Source organism: Pempheris klunzingeri, chromosome 22, assembly GCF_042242105.1.
Source record: "Pempheris klunzingeri isolate RE-2024b chromosome 22, fPemKlu1.hap1, whole genome shotgun sequence".
Classification (NCBI taxonomy): domain Eukaryota; kingdom Metazoa; phylum Chordata; class Actinopteri; order Acropomatiformes; family Pempheridae; genus Pempheris; species Pempheris klunzingeri.
The window spans coordinates 15,284,471-15,307,808 of NC_092033.1; the positions used below are offsets into that span (position 1 = coordinate 15,284,471).

General features: G+C 41.4%; 1 protein-coding gene across 2 annotated transcripts; it reads left to right on the plus strand.

Annotated features, from left to right (window-relative positions):
• The first annotated feature begins 4,922 nt into the window (after positions 1-4,922).
• Positions 4,923-22,499, plus strand: cd9b (CD9 molecule b). 2 transcript variants are annotated; one of them, XM_070853675.1, is made up of 8 exons: positions 4,923-5,099; positions 15,119-15,221; positions 20,107-20,204; positions 20,795-20,869; positions 20,978-21,079; positions 21,436-21,525; positions 21,655-21,738; positions 21,840-22,499. In XM_070853675.1, exons 1-8 carry the CDS (start codon positions 5,031-5,033, stop codon positions 21,903-21,905), a joined length of 687 nt encoding a protein of 228 aa, XP_070709776.1. In that variant the 5' UTR covers positions 4,923-5,030; the 3' UTR covers positions 21,906-22,499. The 2 variants fall into 2 exon arrangements, with proteins under 2 accessions (XP_070709776.1, XP_070709777.1); XM_070853676.1 differs by lacking the exon at positions 4,923-5,099 and adding an exon at positions 10,730-10,841.
• Positions 22,500-23,338: the final 839 nt, after the last annotated feature.

The window sequence follows — 23,338 nt, forward strand, 5'->3', positions numbered from 1 at the left end:
CTGTCCCGTCCCGTCCAGCACTCTGAGCAGGTAAACCGTTACTGTCTCGCTCCATCAGTTCCACGCCGCTCTCTGATTGGTCCGCGCAGTGATGAGGAACGCTGCTGATTGGCTGGAAGATAAAGGGTTAGTTCATCATTTAGCATTCAGCGTTGGCTCACAGTTTCAGAGCCACTTTAAAGCCACTTTACATGCATATGAAACTTTCATAGATGTTATTTATTTATTTATTCAAATGTTTAAATACTGTTTCATAGCCTTCTTCACACTGCCAGGTTTAAAATTAGGGTGGTGAAATATTAAAGCTTCATTTGTGCCTTTTTTTTGTTAGATTTAAAAAGCAACTTGCAGTAACTGGTCACTACTGTGAGGAATGTGTGCTGTAGACTGTTCTGTGTTAGTGAGTGTGTTCTGTTTTCATTTGTTTTTTATTTCCTCAATGGTTTTATGATAAATCTGTGTCCCTTTTAATTTAATTATCAGCTATTTATTTATTTTCAATTGATATTTTCATTATTGTTTTATATCCTGTCATATGATCAACTTGAGGGAAGGTTCTGTTATGTATGTAAAACTTGTTACATGTTAAAGAAAATTGAATGTATGTTTGAAAAAAGAGCGGTTTGCTAGATTTATACCTCACGTCTCGTGTAAATGATGATTTGAAATGTTAATGTACAATGTTATTAGTTTTACAAGGCATGAAGACAGTCATTCAGAAGGAAAAGCAGGAGTTTAAAACAGCAGGAATTAGTCAATTAAACCCAGTCCACCCAAACTGCTAAATAAAAAATATTTATTTGGCTTAAAAGTAATCTAATTCAAATATGATAAGTCTGTAAATATATGAATGAGCCTATAGAATATCTGCTCCTCCTCAGTAGTTCGAGCCTGTTTGCTGTGTGTTGATCAAACATAAGTTAATTTAGGAATGTGCATCATGTGGATTAGGATCACCTCAATGTGGGTTTTGACAACAGACTGTTAAAGATCAGGTAATAAAGCAAGACCCACATGAAGGCACTTATCATACCAGATGGTTTCATCAGAACTGCGCAGTAACTCTCAAGTATAACGCTCATGTATATATGGTCAGAGCTCATCAGTATATCTGCACAAAGTCCAAGATCTGCAACCGTAAAGGGAAAACAGCTGATATGGGAGGTTAACAAGGTTGTTGGCAGAGAAAAAATTAGACAAAGCTGAGGTTTATTTACTTTTCTGATTTAATATGAATTCTCATAGATGTGGTTAAATAAAAGTTCTGCCCTGAAATTAAGTTGAATGGGACATTTTAAATGTGAAGTCATGGAAATGTTGCAGAATTTCAATATAAAATACACGTGTGAGCACCATGTAAATGCATTTGTTTTGATAATAAAAATATGGTTTGAGTTGAATAACATTTTGAAAAGTTTCTAAATGATACGCTCCTTGAATGAAAGTCTGGTAAGATCGGTGTTGTTGCAGCTTCCAGAGGCTACCACCAGATGACGGTCTGGCTCTAATTACCCTCTAACAAGCCACTAAACCTAAACCTCTACTAAACCCCCACATGTAGGTGGAATTAAACCAACCTCAGATGTTCTCTTATATACTTTCTGCTTTTCTGCTCATTACTGTTGAATAATGAAATTAATAGGTCGTTCTGTCTTGGGTCACTTTGGCTCGATGTAAACTTGAAAAAATGCTGAAGATGCGATGTCGACTGCTTCACCCTCCCTCTCTGCCTCATCTTCACACACACACACACACACAAACACGAAAACACACACAAGCACACATAGAGGCGGTGGCTGCAGCTTTGAAGGGGAGCTTTGTAAAGGGGTGCAGAGATGAACGCCGGGCTGTTTTGGACGGACACACACACACACACACACACAAACACTATGAAAGAGATGAAGGCAGTGTTGTTTTACAGAGAAACACACTCAGTCTTTTATCCAGCTCAGTAAGAAGACTGAGACACTATAGACACACAAACTAGGCTCCAGCTAAACAGGGTTTGTGGGCTGAGGCTGCTGTTATTGTCAGTATATTAGCTGATTGTGTTTGCTCCTTTTATTGTTTTTTACATTCAGTGCTCTCTGTACCCTTTGTTGCTTTTACACCTTTTAATGCTGCTGTACCTCTAACGGCTGTATATCCTGTTTTTATACTTTTATGCTTCGTATAAATCTTTATATATATATATTTTACCTTTACATTGTATTTTCATCTCTTATCCTGAATATTATTTTATCTTTTAGCCTTTATTTCACATCATCTCTGATACAGAGCCTCCCAGCCAAAGATTTTCACACACCCAGGGTGACAATAAAGGCCATGAATCCCTCATCAATATAAGTCTTTCACACACACATAACATAAGTCATCCTGTTCAATTTATTTATTTTTTTTTGGAAATGCCTCTATATCTTTTTGAACGGGGTCAGTATAATGTGAAAAACGTGCACACTGGGTCAGCTCCAGCCAAGCTCACCCAAAAAAAACACGGAGTTCAGATGAGGCCATCAGCTGAGTCATATCATTCAATAAAAGGGATTTCTTTAGCTGCTACAGCCGCTGTTGACTTGAGCTGGTAAAGGTCATCGTGGGAAGAAGTACTTAGATGAATAAAAGTTGCAATACTGTAATGTAAAAATACTCTGTCACAAGTAAAATTCCTATATGTATTATCCAAGTCTAAAAATATTAAGGTTATAAATTATAAGGTTTACTATATGACTGGATTATGATTACCATTTGTTCAATGGTGATATTCTGTATTATTCATATGAATCTGCAAAGAAGCTTAACTTATTATATTATCATATACATGTGGTGCAGTGTTTTCATTTTTGTGTCTTCACTCAATAATCAAATAATCAAAGCAGTTGTCAATAATTAGTTGACTAATTGATTCGTTAATGGAAAATTACTGAGCAACTGTTTTGATAACAGATTAATCATATAGTTAAAAGAGATACCAAAAAGTAGATTTTTGACCTTGGAAATGGCAGTTTGACAAAAAATGCGGTCTCCTTGACAACTGAGCATCTCTGTCCACTGAGGAAGTCCAGGACATGTGGCTAAAAGCTCCAGAAACACCAATTAAGTGGATCTTGTGTTGAGAATGTTTTGTCAAATCGGTTTCTTGTGGACATTCACTATTTATGACATTTTGATGATCATGTGACTCAATCAATGATCATGTGACTCACCTGCTGATGATCAATGATCATAGCAGGTAAAAAGTACATATCTGCCTGTGGGTTGAAGTGGAGTAGAAGTACTAAGTTGCATAGAGTGGAAATACTTACACAGAAAATGTACTCCAACACTGACAATGTCCCTATATGAGAAGTATAATAATGTTTATTAAGTACATATTTAACACATATGAGAAGCATAGAATAGTGTTCTCTAGTACATTTTCAGTAAATGCACTTTGAGTTTATTGTAGTTTAAACTTGCTGGACATGACGTGTGTGATCAAAGTAATAAGAAAACACAAAGTAGTGCGCACTTAAACACTCAAACCTGGTGAACAGCAGCAGAGATGTGGACGTGTCACACTGACTTGCAGCGCACCGAGTGCAGCTTCACTCTATAATCTCAGTTTAAAACGTCAGCGTGTGATACAAAAAGAAAGCTGTCAGTGTTGACAGTTATTTTACTCCCATGGCTGTGCTTCTGGTCAGCTGGCTGCACTGTTCTCCTTCATCCTCATCATCCTCATCATCACCAGTGTGTGTTTGTGTGCAGCTGCAAACAAAAGTCTGTGGGCTGACTGGTCACACTGCCGTCTTTGTTCTGTAGAAGAAGGAAGACAGTCACATTTCCACCGAAGAGAGAGAGAGAGAGAGAGAGAGAGAGAGAGAGAGAAAATAGCCACACACACACACACACACACACACACACACACACACTGGTGTGGTTATGGTGGGTGTTGACCTTTGTGGCTACTTATGAGGTTTGAAGTTCAAACTCTGAAAACGTGACCACGGTCATACGGCCAAATTCATGAATTTGGTGGGTTTTTTGGTGGACACAAGTCTGAGCCTAAAGCAGCACTCAGCGGTGCTGTATGAGTGCTGGGATGTGTTTTATTCACCTACTGATGACTGACTGTAGCCTTGATCTAATTTTTCCTGTGTGCATTATTTAGTTACTTCTTATTTCTATGCCGTGCTTGACATTTGGCCCTCCATCCCACATGGCATCACAGGACGCTGTTACTTATCAAGCATCAAAAGAACATAACATGAATCCTCCAGTAACGTATGGAGATATTAAACAAGGGCTCACAACAAGCTAAAATGATCCACATCTTTTTTTTTGTCATTGTTTTATCTTGTATTCCAATCCGGGTTCAGCCATGTAGGACTTTCTGCTGAAACGTGTTGTATAAATCAAGTTTATCATTAGAATACTGAGGTGATTAAATATTGGACAAAGACTTTGTGAGACTTTTTACTTTTGATTCAGTACATTTACATTTAACTCTATAATGAAAAACTACATTTTACTGTGAATTATTTTTTACTTCTAGTGAGAATGTGTGAAAGGCCGGACTCGTAGCTCATTTGTGTGGTATTTTGGTCTATCTTGTACCACTGAAATGGGGATTTGAATCCTACTTTTTGTGATTTTTGGATATAAGTTACAGTTTATTTCTGTCTCTCTCACCCTAAGCCACATTTATCATAGTCAAAGCTTGTTTGCTTGGCTGTGACAAGGACAAAAGAAGCACAGAGGAGGCAGAAAGAAAGTAAAAAAAGGACAGAATGAGGTCAGAAACCTCTCTCTGTGTGCATGTCCACCACTTGATCTTCACCGTTTCCTCCCTGCACATGAGGCGCGCGGACGCACACAGCAGCATCTGTCGAGGGCGCGCTCCGCCTGTCCTGCTGACGGAACTGACCGAACCGAGCCGAACCGAGCCGAGCGCCACACATCCGAGCGCCTAAAACCGGACAGACGCCGAGAGAAATCCAGATATTCCACAGGTTAATTATCAGCTAACAGCGTGAAAAGACTCAGCGGGGATGACAGCTTTAAGCAGCTGGGAGCTGTGCGTCAAGTATGCCCTCTTCATCTTTAATTTCATCTTCTGGGTAAGTTAGGAAATTATTTCTAATCAAAAAGTAATGATGTCACAGTTTTTAACAAGAATCCTGTTTAAAGGTTGTTTTTTTTTTTTAACAGGTTTGTTGTTATGTGCATACTATTACACATGACTGGGAGCTTTGTTAATTTATTATATATATACTGTTAATTTTCATTTAGTTGATATTTAAATTGAATTAAAATTGACTTTAGACTTCATTACTGCGCATTCAGTGATCTAACCTGCTCTTTGTTGCTAAAAGGAAGCTTAACTAAGCTAAGCTCATGAAAATGGAACAGAGAGGCTTTTGGCAGATTAATGTGATGTTTTACAGCGTTTAATGTGAAAAGACCAGTTTACAGGAGCTCATTAAGTCCTGAATGGTGATACTTTTTTTTTTTTTTTTCTTGTGTGCACAAAATAATTACTTGAAATTTATAGTTAGAACCTAACATTAGCTTAGATTATCAGTTATTGTTATTATTGCATTCACAGGTGAGCAGCATGTTAATGTGGCGGTCCTTATGAAGTTCATTTGAAAATCAGAATAAAAAAAAACTTCATCTTTCAGGACTTTGGGGGCTCTGCTCAAGTTGGATATTTCCAAATGTGTCCTGTTGGAGAGAAGCCCAGAGGGATTTACTTGGTGGATTGAAACTGAAAAATGACACGGATGTGCTAGATGTTAGTGAACCGTCAAAACCAGATGATCAGGTCTCTAGTGAGCCCCTGAAAACTATATGTTTTGTTCTCTCTCCCATTGCATCCAATGTACAATGCTACAGTATGACAACTGTACTGTGAGCACTGTGTTAAAGGGATAGTTTGAAATTTTTTAAGGTTGAGTTGTATGAGGCGGTTATCCATAGTTAGTGTGTACAGTCTACCTACAGTAGACGGCAGCTGACACACCCCCAGTTTCGAGAAGCTAAGCAACGCACTGCTTTGGACATGGGCAGCAGATAAGTGTATCTGAGCCATCTAACAAAAGGACCACCCAAGAAAAGTGAACACTACTGGACTGAAGCTCTCTTTCCCTTTGCTCGCTTCAAAGCCACCAGACTCCATTGACAAAAACTGTCATTTTACCTTGTAGAACATGGGGGATGCCGGTCTACCACGGCCTCGATCAATGAACCAGCATGTTAGTTCAGATCTGATCTAACTATTTAAAACACCTAAGTCACAAACAAAGTGATGGACATTAACATTAGGCTCAGACCAACATAAAAATGTTCAAACCAGTCTGATATTAAGCCTCCGACTGGACCGGAGGGGTGATACTAGATTTTACCACAAGGTGTCACATGCGATGACAATTGCTACTTCAGTTTGTCAGCATTAAATCAAACCGGGTTAAGCTATACTGGATTTTACCACCAAACCTGTAAACTGACCCAACCCTAATCAACACTGGCCGAGAGAGCACTGCTAAACCATAAGGACATCAGACATGACAGATGTGTTATACGTCAGGGAAAGGCGAAGGAATACACTACTCACCAGAGCCACCAAACTCCACTGAAATAAAACAGTAATTTACCTCTCATGTCTACTACATAATACCTGATACTGGATCATAATACAGCTCAGGCTGATGAATCAGAGGGAACGGCAAAACTAGTTTTGAAAGAAAATTCCAACGTTATCCTTTTGAAGCTTCGAAGTTCTCCACCCTTCTTTGGAGCTGTTAAAAACTGAACAAGATTATTAATTAATGTGAGAAAATGAGTGGAAATATTGGTCTTTCTAAGGGATTTTGTGATTTAAGTTTGATTCCATCGGTATATTATAGCTATAGTTAAATTTAATCTAGCTAATGCTAAGATAAGCTAATGTTAGTGGATGTTAACAGCTCCGCATATACAGATAACCATGTTGTGGTCCTTTCAATCAAATTTAAACACTTAATTGTTTATGTATCATGATTTAAGCAATTGAGGACAACTATGAAATGAGTCCACGTGGAACTTCTAATATTTCAGCTCTTATTTCTCCGTGCAGTTTGCCAGTCAGCAAATAAATGTTAAATTTACAGGATTCTGGACTGAGTTTGTTGTTTGGGACCAATCAGGACATCATTTAGCCAAAGATTTTCTGCAGATACATTCAAAAGTATGTGTGCAGTTTAACTTGGCTAGACGCACTAAAACAGCATGTGTCTTTATTCATATTAAAAAGTCAAAGTGAAAGAATCATAAATTAGATTTTACATCCTACCAGTCTGACTGTGACCAGCAGACAGACTGGTCTTGTTCTGTGCAGCCATCTATTGACTTTCCCACCAGGAAACACCACTCACATAACTGACAAAATGCAGATGTACACTCGATTAACTACTTTGTGAGAGTTGTTATCTGACCTCAGGCCCATGTTTTGGTCATTGTCTTAAAGTTTGTTGACAGTCACTGAAAGAACACAGGAGCAAGGAAAAAAGCTGCACTGATAAAGATAAAGATCCCTTCCAGCTGTGTTTGAAGACGCTTTGAGATACTCTGCTCCGAATAATACTTTGTGTTTGACATGTTTTTTTCCACAAAAGAAGTTAAAATCACTGAAAAATCCAAAATATATGAATGTGGAAATAGTTTTCATTTTAAAAGTTTAACTAGTGGACACTGTTACGTCCCTTTTGATGAGTGTCAAGGCTTCAGGTTTGCACACCACACTTGTGTAAGGTGCATGCTGGACCGTGATTGGCTCCAGTCTGGCTGTGATGTCACAAATTATGCTCGCAGGTAAAACGGCTTTAACATTTATCTACTGCTACTTTATACATCTCCTCCAGCGCAGTTCAGAGGTAAATACTGTACTTATTACTCCAATGTATTTATTCGAACGTCACAGGCATGGGCGTGGTAGTGGGGGGAAAAGTGGACCTGACTACCCAGGGTCCGAGTAGGGAGAGGGGCCCATGAAAATCCTGATATATATATATATATATTTTGTGATGTTTTCATTTCGAATGAATTGGGCCCTCCAATTAATTGGTGTCATAATTTATTTCAAATATATTGATAACATCAACTGAGAGAATTAACTTTATGTCAAAGTCCTCCCAACATATTGGACATTCTGGGGGCCCCCTCTTGGAGGCGCAAAATGGTTTAGTCTGCCCGACAGCGACCGGCGACAAGTGTAACGTCAGTGAGCCCAGACTGAATGACCTGGGGTCTAGACATGATGCTGCCCAAGGAGCACAAGTCGGGGTATCAGAAGAGGAAAGAAAAAGAAAGAAGGCAGAATGAGGGGAGGCAGTGGCAGCTGTTGACTGCTTTCTTTCCCAAAGGTGAACCGAGTTTGCTTGTTATGCAAAGTCCAATTAACTTACGTTGGTATGTTGGTTAGGGAGGGAGAGACAGAGAGAGAGAGAGAAACCATCACAACACTTTATACACTTTACAACACTTTAACACATTATAAATCAATATCTGATTTTGTTATTATTAGATTATTTTTTCTCTTTATCTTTAGTTGTCATAGTAACAGGCTCCACTGGGATGGGGCCCACTGACATTGAGAGTGTACAGGGCCTAGAATTTGGTGCTACGCCCCTGGTCACAGGCAATACTTTCGCTCGTAGTCAAATACATTTACATTGTTCTTTTGGTACTTTTACTTGACTAAAGGATTTGAATACTTCCACTGCTGCACGAAAAATGTGCTGATGCACCTTCCATACTTCAGACACATGCTTGGGCTCTTCTGAATTCCAACAGGAGGCGTGATTGAGGCCAGTCTGTCATGAAAGGTGCTGTGATTCAAGTCTTGAGTTCCCTCTGCTCCGCCTATTTAGCTCCTTTTGTGTCCTCTCTTCTCCCCAACAACCTCCTCTCACTTTTCTTCCCTTTATCAGCTTTTGAATATTTCCTGACACAAAGATCCAGTTTTGGGGATGAACCCAAATGTAACTCAGGTTGCAGCGTGGACAGTAGCATGCTTGTCAAACTAAATACTTTGTCACTCGTGGCGGAGAGAGAGAGAGAGAGAGAGAGAGAGAGAGAGAGAGAGAGAGAGAAAGAAGGGAGGAGGCAAAGAAAGAGTGATAGACAGGGAAGGCTTTAGCGGCTCGGAAACAAAGCTGGTGTTGTTGGTTCCACTGGGTCTACTGGGAGAGGAGAACAGCTCGAGTTACCTCAGCAAACAACACTGAAGCCCAGTTCCAGGAGGTGTGTGTGTGTGTGTGTGTGTGTGTGTGTGTGTGTGTGTGTGTGTGAATACACCTGTGAAGCCTTCGTTTTTCTTCATTATCCACCTTGTTTTCTGCTTCTGCTTTTGTCTGAAGTTGTTCAGAATGAGGCTGAATATTGTTTTTGTTGAATCAAGTGGTCCAGATTTCTGATCCGTCGCTCAACAATCCGAAAATTGTTTTGCTTTGCTATCAGTCAGCGTGCCAGCCCACCAGTATGTTTTTCTCTCAGACTTCCCAGAAGCTTAGTCATCATCAATTTGGATAATCTAGTGAGTGTTAATGTCATTTATCATGGAAGAATTCCAGTTATTCTCTGTGTTCCCCGCCTCTCAAACTCTGAGGCACTGCTGCTTCTCTCTGTTTTGTACAATTGTAAGTGAATATCTTTTGGGCTCTGGAGGATTGTGGTGAGCTTTTTTCACTGAATTCAGCACTCCTTAGACCAAATAAGTGAATTAGTTAATCGTAGAAACAGATGAATCAATAATAAAAATAATGGTTATTTGCTGCCGGACTCTATATAACAAAATGAGGAACAAAAAACCCTCTAACAAAAATATTAATGTGAAGCTCAAAGTGTTTTATATTGTATTATATTTTTGAATGAAGGGGAACATTATGGTGAACTGCACATGTTTTTACCACATAGATGCTTCATGTTTTTAGGGCTCGAATGTTAAAAAGACAAATCAGGACAACATTATGAGGACACACTGAGATACTGCTAATATTATTTTTTTTATCAGGGCCAGCAGATCAATACTTAAACACACTTAGATTTTGCAGTCCTTGAGACAAGACAAGAAAATGTGAAAAGTCCTCAAAAACAGTATTTCAGTTAAAAAACTATTATACATGATAAAAAAAAATAATGTTGTAATAATAGAGGCCCTAAAAATGTGATGGTGACTGACTGAAGTATCTAGAATGTATAAATGTATTCAGTGGTCCAATCCAAGGTTACAACTAAAACTAGGAGTGGAAGAACATTTAAGTTAAGTGAACTAAAAATACAAACTTAAAACTGACTTAAGCAACAGTGCATAGTTATAAAAAGCAAATAGACTAAACTGAATACTAAAACCAATAAAAACTAAATTTAAACCCACTTTGGAATCTAACTGAAACTAATGAAGAACACAGAACTATGATGACTCTGCTCCAATCACAAGTTAATGAACTGATCACTGTGTCTGAGTTTTGCCAGTTTTCTAATTTCCCTGCTCTTTAATTGCATTCAGCTGCTCTGATTTCACCCTGTCCACTGTCTGGAACTCAGTGGAGCAGATAGTGCTCTCCCCTCCCCCACATCCAACCCCCACCCCCCCCTGACTTCCCCAGGTGAGTCGTGCATGGGTGTCGTTCACACAAAACTCCTCCAGCTACTCCTCTCTGCGCTTTTCTTCCTCCCGCTGCGCCAAAGACGACCGGAGTTAACTGTTGGACTGAGAGCACACTTTTGGATTTTCTTTTTAACATCTAAATCTTGAACTGTGAGCCATGGGGGCACTGCAGTGCATCAAATACCTGGTGTTTGTGTTCAACTTCCTCTTCTGGGTATGTATTGTCACTCTCACAATGCTACTTGTGGTTGATAAATGAGACTGTGGGTCGCATGGAGAGCTGGTGTGTGAGGGTTCATTTTAATGGTTAAAACAAGTGATAGTGAAGAGAACATAAGGTTTAAATCCTTCCTTTTTAGTTTGAGGAGTGTTTTATGAGGATGAATTCTTGAGTCAAGCTCAAATCCACTTAGAGAAAATGTTGAGCTTTAGTTTGAGGTGGTGTTCCAAAATGATTCTGTTAGACAGCCCCAGCCTTAATACCAAGAATAAATGCAAATTGTGGTTGTGAGACATTAAAGTGAGTCCTCCCTCTGAAAACTAGATTGGGTAAGTCAGTTCACCTGTTGTCTGAGGTGTCTGTGGACACATTCTGTCTCCAGGGAACTGGAAAAAAGGGGGAGTACTCTGGTGGAACAATGCCTGGCATGGAATTAAAGCAGATGTGCTGCTCCTGGTGGAGTTGCAACACATTTTCCTACAAAATAGTCATACTAAATGTTGAGTCGGCTGTGCTTTGATATATAGATCTGATGTAGTGAAACATTTCAGGTATATAATGTATACACAGCATTTTGACTTGGTAATCTCAGTCTTCATTTTAAATTTGAGTCGAGATTAATTATGCGTCGGCTGCAACAGTTAATCAATGATTGATTTCAATTTATCAAGCAATAACGCCAAACATTCTTTGCTTCATGTTTCTCAAATGTGGTGATTTGCTTTTTCTCTGTTAATGTCAGTGTAGATTAAGTTAGTGTAACTGAATTGTTAGTTTGAACTCTTACTAGTTTGATGTGGCGGCGATGTGTCAGACTCTAAAGTTTTTGAGTAGATGGGCATCATGACTTAATGATGTGTCTGTAGCAACAGGCCTCACTGGTATGTTAACCCTCCATGTACTCTAGCACGCAGCATGGTAAATACCTGCTGTTAGAACTAGCCACTTCACTTTATTTTCAGAATCTTCCACTTATTTTAAGATTGGGGCAGAGCACAGAACATTTCAATGATCAGCTTCATTCATGCTTCACCGTCACCGACTCATTCATCAGCTGTTTGGCTACAAGCTGACTGTGGTGTCCAATCATGTTAAAATCCAGGCGCAGCCATTATAACCCCCGTCCTCACTGCCACTTTCATGGCAATGCTGGTGTTCTCTCCACCTCTGCAACCTCCTCCTAATGTGCTAAGTTTTTGGTATCGTTGATTTAACTTTATTTCCATTAACATTAAACCTGGGGATTCATTCTCGCAGCAGATTCCTTAATGTCAGTGTCTGCCTGACCTACAGGCCAGTGTGGCCTGCTGCATGTTTCACAGACACACCTTGCTAGCCAGTCACACTGGAATGACTCGTGCCACTTTGCTGTTGTGGAGTTTTACTTTCAGTCAGTGGTCCTCACTCAGTCTGAGCTTTGGTTTGACCTCCACTGTAGAAGAAAGGGGATATTATTGTGGACCTGGAGTTATTTAGCTGTTGGCGTATTTGACTCCAAAGTGTCCACACTGCCTGCTGTGTTATTACTGTGATTGCCTGTTTACAGGGTTAGAGCAGCCCACACACACACTGACTGGTGGTCTGAGCTTAATGACTGTTCTGACCTCTGGACTCTGCAGCATCGCTGTGTAATGAAGGCACCGGCGGTTATGGGCGGAGAAATGAGATAATGGTGCAGTGCAAGTGAAGGACTAGAATGATTTAGAGAGAAGCCTGATCTCTATAAACATTAGATTAAATTTGTGTATGTATTAAAAAATGTGATGACGAGCTGTTGGGAACGGGGCCAGAGCAGAATCAGCTAAGACAGGTTTCACTGCGTTTATGTGGAGCGGCATTCAGTTGCGGTGGCGGCGGCATGTGTGTAAAACGGTGTGAAGGCCTGTAATGGCTGTCAAGCCTCTCAGTAATAATTAATTTCTTCGGTATAGTTGCTGTTGTACTGCTAATGGCACTTCAGAGCGCCTTTTGTGGTTAATGAGGGCCAAAGTGAGCCTCCAGGGAACAGGCTCTTTCTTCCAGGATACTTAAGACGGCTCATTGCTGCTGCCTTTACACAGACACCCCAAATCTCCTGAGTGTGTTTATTGTACATTAACCCCAATATCCATTTCTCATTCAGGTTTCCTGTTTGTCCTGACTTTTTTTTTTTTAATCTTTAGTGCTGCTCTAACAACAAGCTGTCAGCTAGGCTAAAACATCCTGGACCAGTCTTTAAACATGTTTCCCTAAACGTTCTGTTCGCTCATATATTAAGAGCCCTGCCCAGTTTGAAGTGTGAGAGCTGCATCATCATTTAGATTTTAAGATATAACTTGCATTTCGTAGCTTCTCTTGAGCAGCTTTCAGTCACTTTTTAAAAGTGCAGTGTGTTGGATTTAGGCGGATCTATTTAGAGAAATATGAAATATTCCTAATTCTCTGTTCAGAAGTGTATAATCACCTGAAACTAAGAATAGTTTGTTTTTTTATTAACTACATTAGCTGTTTTATATCTACGGCTACTTTGACTTTTTTCATTATGTGTTCCCTCTCTGGTGTCTGATGAGGATCTCTGTGTCAAATTACAGTATAAGTGATCATAAATGTCAGAATTATTAATGAGCTGGTGAACAGGACGACAAGACTATTAACAGTTGGCTCTCTAGTGTTGGTACTGACTTACTAGTGAAAATGTAGTAATGTTGATTTCTGGTCAAACTTCCACTCAGGCTGCTGGAATGTACAAATATTTCCCATCATTGTACAGTGAGTGTGTAAACTAGAGCCTTTTGAATGTAGGGATACTGTACTACACTGTGGCATGCACACAGTAAATACACACACACTTAACTCACACTGACCCTGAGTTCAGCCACGGTTCAAGCTGGAGGCTACACGTGAAGGTTTTGATAGATGGGGCGTCCGTGCTCGCTGACTGCTCACAGTTAATACCACAAGGTGATGTGGTGATGACACATCGTTGGGTGTGGTGGTGAATAAGTGAGATGTATATTGGATAATAAGGACTCTGATGAGTCTACTAACCCGTGATTCTCACTGAGGTCGAAATGATTTGCTGTAATAATGCCCAGAATCAGTAATTTTGATGAGTAAAGTAGTTGCAAAGTGTCCCAGTGGACTTTTCTGAATGCCACACTAACCATGAGCCTCAGTCAGAAGTGGGAATTGCAGTGGTAGCCAATTTAAAGGATAACTTGGGTATTTTTAACAAAGAAAAGTATTTTGGGGGGTTGAAGTGGCTGGTAGGAAGTCTGTCCATAATGTTTACAGATACTTCGAATTACAATCTGAGCCTGTCAGTGGCTGAGGCGCTCTAACGGACCAGTTCCAAACGTTTGTGCACCAACCAGTCATTTTGAACCCAAAATATGTAGGGTCCAGTTTAAACTCTACAGGAGTTATCCTTTTTAAAAACACTCTGTTGTTGCACTTTCGGAGCGCCAGAGTAGCTTATTATTTGTTCCTTTTTTCAACGGTGTTATCTGTAGCTTCCTCTCGCTGATATTGGCCCACGTTACAGAATTTGATGCTTAATTTGATACGTGTAGTTGAAGTGTGCGAGTGTCTGATTCACGGTCAGCCGACTAGAGCGGGACAGACCCTGAGGACATGTCGGGGCTTAATACTGCCGTCAGTCGTCCTCTGTTGCACAACAACACAGACGTCATTATGGAAGTTATTTGAGTGGCAACAAAGTTTCTGTAAACTGTCTTGTGGTTGCTGAGGAGAGATTTAGTCACTCAAATGGATAATTACTGTGGTGAACGCTGTGGGATTCCTACACACATCAGGGCTATCCTCCCTGTCCGCTTTCATGCTTATTTTCACTCTGTTTAACTTGGTATTACAGTTGTTGATCAGGTTTTTCTGGGTGGGTTGGGTGCTTTTTTTTTTTTTAAAAACAAAACAAAAAAAAGTATCTGTTTTAAGGCACACAAGCATCATGGTGGCTCCGTCCACCTCTTCTATACAGTCTGTGGTCCACACTGAAATATCTGAACATTGATAAGATGCAATAACCATTTTTATAACGCACTCCTCCATGCAGTTGGTTTACAAGACACCAGTGGTTATTATGTGAACATCAATACTGATAATGTGAAGTGTATTTGGGTTACTGACCCTTTTAATAAGCTGGAAGACTTTCTTTACGGCCTCGTTAACTCCACACTCGCACTACTGAATGTGACCGTTTAGCAGTCAGGGTGAAATTATCCTGTATTTTTGGGGCCCCACCCTTCCATTCATGTTTTCTTTCTCTCATTCAGCTGGCAGGTACTGCCGTGCTGGCTGTGGGCCTCTGGCTGCGCTTTGACTCACGGACAGAAGGACTGTTTGAAGGGGAGGAATCGCCAACGGTCTTCTTCACCGGTAAGGCCTTTGACACTTCACTGTCACACCCAGGGTGCAAAACCTCAGGAATACACCGTTACGTGCATCACTTGCCACTGAGTGTCTGTTGTCATAGAAACCTTGGTTTGGTGTTGTGTCTTGATTACTTATTTTTTTAATTACATGTGTCCTGATTTTAAATCCTAGCACAAGCAGCAATGATTAGTCTTTCAACGGAAATTAAATTGGCAGCTATTTTTATATATCGATTAGTTGTTTATGTAATTTCTTTAAGGGCAGAAATGGCGTAACTGTAATGTTCTTCAGCATTGTTAAGTGTGTAGTGCAGCTTTTAAGACAACGCTCAGGAAGTTCCCTCAAGGGATCTTTAGAGTTTCATGGTTCAGGAGTGTCATTAGCACAGTTTAGTGCTAAGTGCATGTCATGCCGCAGTTCTTGGCGTGTGGGAAGGCTGCTCTTAAATCGGCACGCTGTCATTAGAAGGACTGGGCTCGCATTCACCAATGGACCCAAGAGGTTCCTCTTAAAAGCTGCCGAGAGCTTTGTGAGCAGATGCTGTGGTGTGAGAGTGCTCCGGACAACTGGCATGGAGGAAAAGCTCTGATTGAGCTGGTAGTCAAAGACAACCTGCCTTAACCTGAAGCAGGCTTTGTTTCACGCTCCTGTCCGATCCCTCCTGTACACTACAGTCAGTGTTACCCACTCCTCTGGTACCAGAACACGCTACAGTTTCTCAGAGATTGTGTGGTGGTCTCCTGCTTGAGCTCCAGTGGTTACTGAGTGATTTAGTGTGTTGTCAATGTGTTTACGTAGTCTTAAAGGATCTTTTTTTTTTTTTTTTTTTTTTTTTACATATTCTGGGTTTGAAATTATTGTTGGGTAGAAAAAAAGGTTTTGGAATTGGTCCAGTGGATCATCTCAGCTGGCTACATTCAAACAGGCTGCAAACAAGAACCAGAAACAGCTGCTGTTCTTATTATTGCTCTCTTCAAAGTGACCAGACTTCACTGACAAATATAGTAATTTTACCTTGCAGAAGGCAGGAGCTGCTGGTTCACCGCTGCCATTTGCTTGCATTATTGTGTGTTGATATAAATACTGTGGTGGATCTAAACTAATCCTTTAAAACACCAAAGTCACAGTAACACAAACAGGACCGGACTTTGGTTGGCCTCCGAGACTAAAAACAAAGATCAGTACTCAGGCTAGCGGCTGTGTTTAAAGCACAAGCATACATAATATTATGTTATATATACGTTTTTATTCTGCTATGGTATTCACGTTAGACTTGTACTGATGTAGGCTCCTTTTTGATTCATCAGATCATCTCGGTGACCAATGCTGATTCAGCCAGTTCGCATAAAATTAAAGCTGGCTAAGATGTACATCGGACCAGACTGACACAACCAGAAAGCAACCCTAGTGCGAATTTCAATGAGTTCGAGTGGAGGAACAATTATATAATTAAAAAAAAAATTATATCTGCAATTTGATGCTTAATTTGATACGTGTAGTTGAAGTGTGCGAGTGTCTGATTCATGGTCAGCCGACTAGAGCGGGACAGACCCTGAGGACATGTCGGGGCTTAATACTGCCGTCAGTCGTCCTCTGTTGCACAACAACACAGATGTCATTATGGAAGTTATTTGAGTGGAAACAAAGTTTCTGTAAACTGTCTTGTGGTTGCTGAGGAGAGATTTAGTCACTCAAATGGATAATTACTGTGGTGAACACTGTGGGATTCCTACACACATCAGGGCTATCCTCCCTGTCCGCTTTCATGCTTATTTTCACTCTGTTTAACTTGGTATTACAGTTGTTGATCAGGTTTGAAAAGCTGCCGAGAGCTTTGTGAGCAGATGCTGTGGTGTGAGAGTGCTCCGGACAACTGGCATGGAGGAAAAGCTCTGATTGAGCTGGCAGTCAAAGACAACCTGCCTTAACCTGAAGCAGGCTTCGTTTCACGCTCCTGTCCGATCCCTCCTGTACACTACAGTCAGTGTTACCCACTCCTCTGGTACCAGAACACGCTAACTTTTCTCAGAGGTTGTGTGGTCGTCTCCTGCTTGAGCTCCAGTGGTTACTGAGTGATTTAGTGTGTTGTCAATGTGTTTATGTAGTCTTAAAGGATAACTCTGGTGTTTTTAAACCTGGGCCCTCTTTTTTTTTTTTTTTTTACATATTCTGGGTTTGAAATTATTGTTGGGTAGAAAAAAGGTTTTGGAATTGGTCCAGTGGATCATCTCAGCTGGCTGCATTCAAACAGGCTGCAAACAAGAACCAGAAACAGCTGCTGTTCTTATTATTGCTCTCTTCAACGCGACCAGACTTCACTGACAAATATAGTAATTTTACCTTGCAGAAGGCAGGAGCTGCTGGTTCACCGCTGCCATTTGCTTGCATTATTGTGTGTTGATATAAACACTGTGGTGGATCTAAACTAATCCTTTAAAACACCAAAGTCACAGTAACACAAACAGGACCGGACTTTGGTTGGCCTCCGAGACTAAAAACAAAGATCAGTACTCAGGCTAGCGGCTGTGTTTAAAGCACAAACATACATAATATTATGTTATATATAAGTTTTTATTCTGCTGTGGTATGCACGTTAGACTTGTACTGATGTAGGCTCCTTTTTGATTCATCAGATCATCTCGGTGACCAATGCTGATTCAGCCAGTTTGCATAAAATTAAAGCTGGTTAAGATGTACATCGGACCAGACTGACACAACCAGAAAGCAACCCTAGTGCGAATTTCAATGAGTTCGTGCGGAGGAACAATTATATAATTTAAAAAAAATTAAATCTGCACTATATCAAAACTCGATGACGAATAAGCACTCCACTAAACATAGGCTATAAAACAAATGGGAGTCAGAGTTCAACATGAAAGTTTTAGAAGATGACTGGCAAGACGTCAGGCATCCACCAACTCACGGATGTGGAAGGAATTCTCTTGGAAACATTTAATCAGTTTTATTTTAACACGCCCACACTCAAGAGGAAGAAGTTAAACACAAATTTACCATCCGGGAGTGTGTGAGTCTCTCACACATTCAGGATTTGCCACAAAATGGGAATGTTTTGGGAAACGGTGGAGAGAATTGTTCAGATGATACTAGGATGTCGCCATGGGCCACATGGTGCTGTCTTTGCTATTTCAACTGTACTGAAGAAAATGTACAACTAAGAGATGGTTATCTGCTCAAAATAGTGTTATGGCCAGTAAAGAAGTCATCGCAAGGAAAATGGACCCCCCCCCCCCCCCCAGGAACAATGAATAAATGCACTCTGCTTTCTAACAAGAGCATTGTTGTTCCATGTGTTTGCCAGATGTGACCTTGCAGATGTTGCTTTATTATTATCAGGGATCGCGGCGCTACAACAGAACCAACCCGATTTTTAGAGGAACGGCAGCATGCAGGGCGTACAGCGGTCAGCTGAGGCCAAAGTTAGCCCACAGCGAGGCGGCTCCTCCGGCCTGGCAGAGCCCTCCACATGACATAGTTTCCATTCTTCGCGGCTCGACAGGGACGTCTTTGTTCCTCCACTTTTGTCTTCCCAGAGGAACTCGCAGGAAGACGGACTCGCCTGCCTCCTTTCTGTCTTTGTGTTTCGCGTCCATCAAACTGATGAGTGAAGTGGGCAGTCAGGCGACAGGATTGTTTTGAAATGACAAACAATCTTAATAACAGCTTGGGAGAACGAAGCGCTGGAGGAGGAATATTTGTGTGGCTACTGTACCCATGACATCAGCGCAGTGGTTGTTGTTGTTAGCCCACATCTTTATGATTCATCATTCTGGGAGCCACATCAAAGCATGATTAACATGTTTTAGCGTCCTCTGGTTCATAGTTGTTACAGTTGTTTTGTTGACAGGCCACATAGCAGCATTCCCACAGCTGTGTATGATTCATAGTCGCACCCAGAGATGATTCCTGTGTGGTCTCTACCTGGACTGTCACTATTTACAGCCGTAGCTTGACTTCACTACCCTTAACTAAACAGGCTTTGATGGTAAATGCAAATGAACACGTAGAAGCAGCAGATGAGGACCAACTGTTGTCAAATCCTACGTGTCTTTTAAAGGCATTAAAGTCATTTTTAAGGATCCTGTTATTCTTCTTTACTGTGACACCAGCTGTCATAATCGTACTTTGCTCAAACTTGACTCCATTTCCTCTCGCTGAAACGTTTTGTTTATGTAATACCCAGTAAAAGGGAAGCTAGTCTGACCTTCAGCTGTGAGAGGAGGGATAGATTTCAGTTCAGTTGAAAAATATAAATGCAGCACAAGATGATCCTGGTCCTGGTCCCGCTGATGTGGTTCTCCATCAGCCAATGGATGTGCGTCTGTCCAAGGCTACAGCCTGTCCGTCCTTGGGAGCTGGATCTCTCCTTCACTGTGGTGCTCCCGGAGGTTTCTCTTTTCCCACTGGGTTTTTTGAGTTTTTCCTTCCCGAAGAAGGAGGGTCATAAAGGGCAGGTGATGCCTCGGACTGATCCACCGGACTGATCCATTGGCCTCATCGACTGCTGGACTCTTTATTAGATTGTTTGTTCGCTTACACTTGTTTATTTCATTCATTGATATTGGGCTATACAAATAAATTGAATTGAATGTATTTTGCAGTTGCCCTTTATTGATTTAACAGTCCGGACTGGACATCAGTCCATCACAGGGCTGACAAATGGAGACGGAACCATTTTAGAGTCACCATGTAACCTGCATGTGTTTAGGATGCACTTAGGGTGAGACCTGAGTATTTTCAGATACTCAGTCATTGGGGAGGTATTCAGTTTTCAGTCTTTATTTTTCCATTGATCCAACACCTCGCAGGGTGGTGCTCTCATGCAAAGGTCAGATCGTCTGCCCCTAATGTGTGTCTCGTTGTTCCGTAGGCGTGTACATCCTGCTTGCCGCGGGGGCTCTGATGATGATCGTGGGCTTCCTTGGATGCTGCGGAGCCATTAAGGAGTCGCCGTGCATGCTGGGATTGGTGAGTCTTTCCCGATGTTTCTGTCTTCGGGAGACTCCAAGTGAAAACCACAAACGCCACACCATTTGACAGCTGCTCTCAAGTGGCCGATGAAGCTCCATCGAGTTTGCCTTTACTTGAAGTCTGCTTACTTGACATGCAGGGCTGCTTAATGTGCTGTTGAGATTTGGGCATTTACCCTCAATTCCCTCATTAGGCTTCAATTTCAGGAACTCTAATATGATGTAATAAGAAACCCAACGGAGACTGTGACAAAAAGGAGCGGAGGTCACAACCCCCCCTGACTGGATGACAAATATCCTGGTAGGCTGTAACACGAGGGCTGCGTTTGTACCGTTGACCTCATCGCCATAGCAACGGAAAAAACTCATCGTCACCATGACTCCTTCCTGTTTTTATATATAGACGGCTGTGCAGTAACCGTAACGTAGCACCCACACCTGTTGGGGTCTGAATGCCCAGCTAGACGACAAACACGACACTCGCTGAATCAACAAGTGTTGACTTCAGTTATTTATTACACCACATTGTGAACATCGGCTGCAGTGCCACGAACATGCTGAGAAAAGTGACTCCTCTGTCTTGTTTAGTTCTTCGTCTTCCTGCTCCTCATCTTCGCTGTGGAGGTGGCAGCTGGAATCTGGGGCCTCTCCAACAAGGACAGGGTACATGACACACACACACACACACTCTCTTTGGTTTTGTTGTTGGCAGGCAGCAGCAGCAGTCAGCGTCCAGTCAGTAATTTAAATGTGTGTTTTCTGTGTCTTCAGGTGGTGGAGGACGTTACAGAGTTCTATAAGCAGACCTACACCAACTACAAAGACACCAGGCAGGAAGCACTGAAGGAGACCCTCCGTCTCATCCACTTTGGAGTGAGAACACACACACACACACGCAGACACACCGAGTAAATTTTAATATAGCAACAATTCATATCAAACATTATCCGAAGACTATGGCCTTGAACGGGTCATGGCGATGCTTCAAATAAGAGACCCGATAATTCAAGAATTCAAAATGAAGGATCCTAGAGTCCCCACATGAGAAAAGGCACAAAGACAAAAACTCTAGCAGGTAGAAAGCTCAGACGGAGCCCTGCTCAGAGCTGGGACCGTGTGTGTGCGGCTCCAGTGACTAATCACTGTTAAACTTCGTACAGTATCGGTACACACCAGTTAACTTTAGGATTCGTCTGAGCTAAAGTTGTGTTCTCGCCTCCCCCTCCCAGCTGGACTGCTGCGGCCCCACAGGGACGGTGATCGATGCTGCCAAAGATATCTGCCCCAAGAAGGAGGGACTGGAGGCCCTCGTCACCACGGTAACGCAACATGGGATAGGGTTTCTGAGCTCACATGGAGACAAGGACCACTAGTTCTATATGAAGTGTATTCATTTTTTAAAAAAACAACTGTGAAAGTCACATCTTTCCTTTTCGCCGTTCTGGCAGAGCTGTCCGGCTGCCATCGACGAGATGTTCAATAACAAACTGCACATCATCGGCGGGGTCGGCATCGGTATCGGCGTCATCATGGTGAGTCTGTGGGCGCCACCGGGGCTCTGCTCAAACCTGGAAATGTCGACAGATGGCGTTGAGTCTACTAACCCTGTGCTCGCGTCTTCTCCCCTCCACAGATCTTTGGGATGATCTTCAGCATGATGCTCTGCTGTGCCATCAAGAGGTCCAGAGACTTTGTCTGAACGGCCACAAAAACCCACTGAAAGCCCTCCGTAATGATGTGTCCTCTCTCTGACCGCCTCTCTGCTTTAGTTTGTATCAGTTAAATAATGACTTTCCTCCCTGAGTTTGGGTCCATACAGGATGGCCTCGTCGACCTGTGAGAGTATGGAACCTGTGCAGTGACCCTTTGGCTAAAATCCCCCCGATCCAAAGTCTGGTGCCACTATAATGAATCCACGTCCTGCTTTTCATCACAACAGAGCAGGTTAATTATCTGCAGGAAAAAGATGTTCATGACTCTGCTGCCCTCTGGAGGACGTTCATGATTACTGAACTCTGATTTCTTCTGTCAGCTCTTCACTGTTGGTTAATATCGACTTCAGTTCAGTTTGTAAAAGGTGTTGACGTGTGCCTGGGATGAGTTGGAATCTAACAGGCTTTTTGCTGCTAACTTAATTTTACTGTGTGACTTTTTTTTTTTTTTTTTAGTTTGCGCCAAGCTGAGGTTATACATTAGATGATTTTGATTTTTATAAAAACAGAACTGCAGAGTTTTATGCAAATATTTTGAATGGAAATATCTTATCTACCAAATAAATGAACTAAAACACTGACTGGTGTTAAACATGTTTTTTTTTTTATAGGACATTTTTCTCATTAACGTGGCTTCAAAGAGGACACTGATTACTGTAACAGAATTACAGCGGTAGCACAACAGGTTCTGAGGCCATTTGGCTGCAAATAAAAGGACCTAATCAACAGGATACATTCTCACAGTAGGTGGGTTTGACCTGTGCTGTGCAGAACTAGAAGCTTTTTGAAGTAAAAGGAGACCAATTAAGCTTTTCTTTAATTAAGGCATTGTTGTGAGGGAAAAACACAATGAACATTAATGTTGAAACTAGGCTTCCGTACAAAGCCAAATATTTATGAATAACAGTAAAATCAAAATGCTAATTATGCCTTTGTTTTTGAATAATACATCCCAAAAAGGCTGAATCAAACTATTTTTAAGATTCCATTTTAATGTGTGTTATCCGGTGAGGGGAAAAAAGCAAAGGGCCAGTCAGGGTACACAGTTATTTATTCCATAAAATACATGAAATAAATAAAAGAAACACATGGCTTTGACAATCCTAAAGTCGTGGCGAGGTTCCACTCCTCAGGTGGAAGGCGGGGCTTGTGTTCCCCTGTTTGGTCACTGTACTGTCAGTTATATTAGTCACTGGTTACACAAAGCTTTACTGCAGATCCCCTGTAAACAAAGCTACAGCTGCAAAACGACGGAATAAATGCTACAAGAAGTGACCGGAAATGATGCTTCAGCACCCAGAAATCCTGTCGGGTGACATCAAGTAAGAGTCTCAAGATATCTATGTTTTCCTTCTTGCCAACAAATCCCAAAAAAAGCCCAAACTCAACAATGAATTGATCATACAAATGTGTGTGTGTG

What these genes read in the sequence shown, in the direction of transcription:
- cd9b (XM_070853675.1), top strand. Translation starts at nt 5,031, where the DNA reads ATGACAGCTTTAAGCAGCTGGGAGCTGTGCGTCAAGTATGCCCTCTTC. An exon ending in TCTTTAATTTCATCTTCTGG is followed by an intron (nt 5,100 to 15,118) that starts GTAAGTTAGGAA and finishes TCTCTCATTCAG; the next exon opens with CTGGCAGGTACTGCCGTGCT. An exon ending in GCCAACGGTCTTCTTCACCG is followed by an intron (nt 15,222 to 20,106) that starts GTAAGGCCTTTG and finishes GTTGTTCCGTAG; the next exon opens with GCGTGTACATCCTGCTTGCC.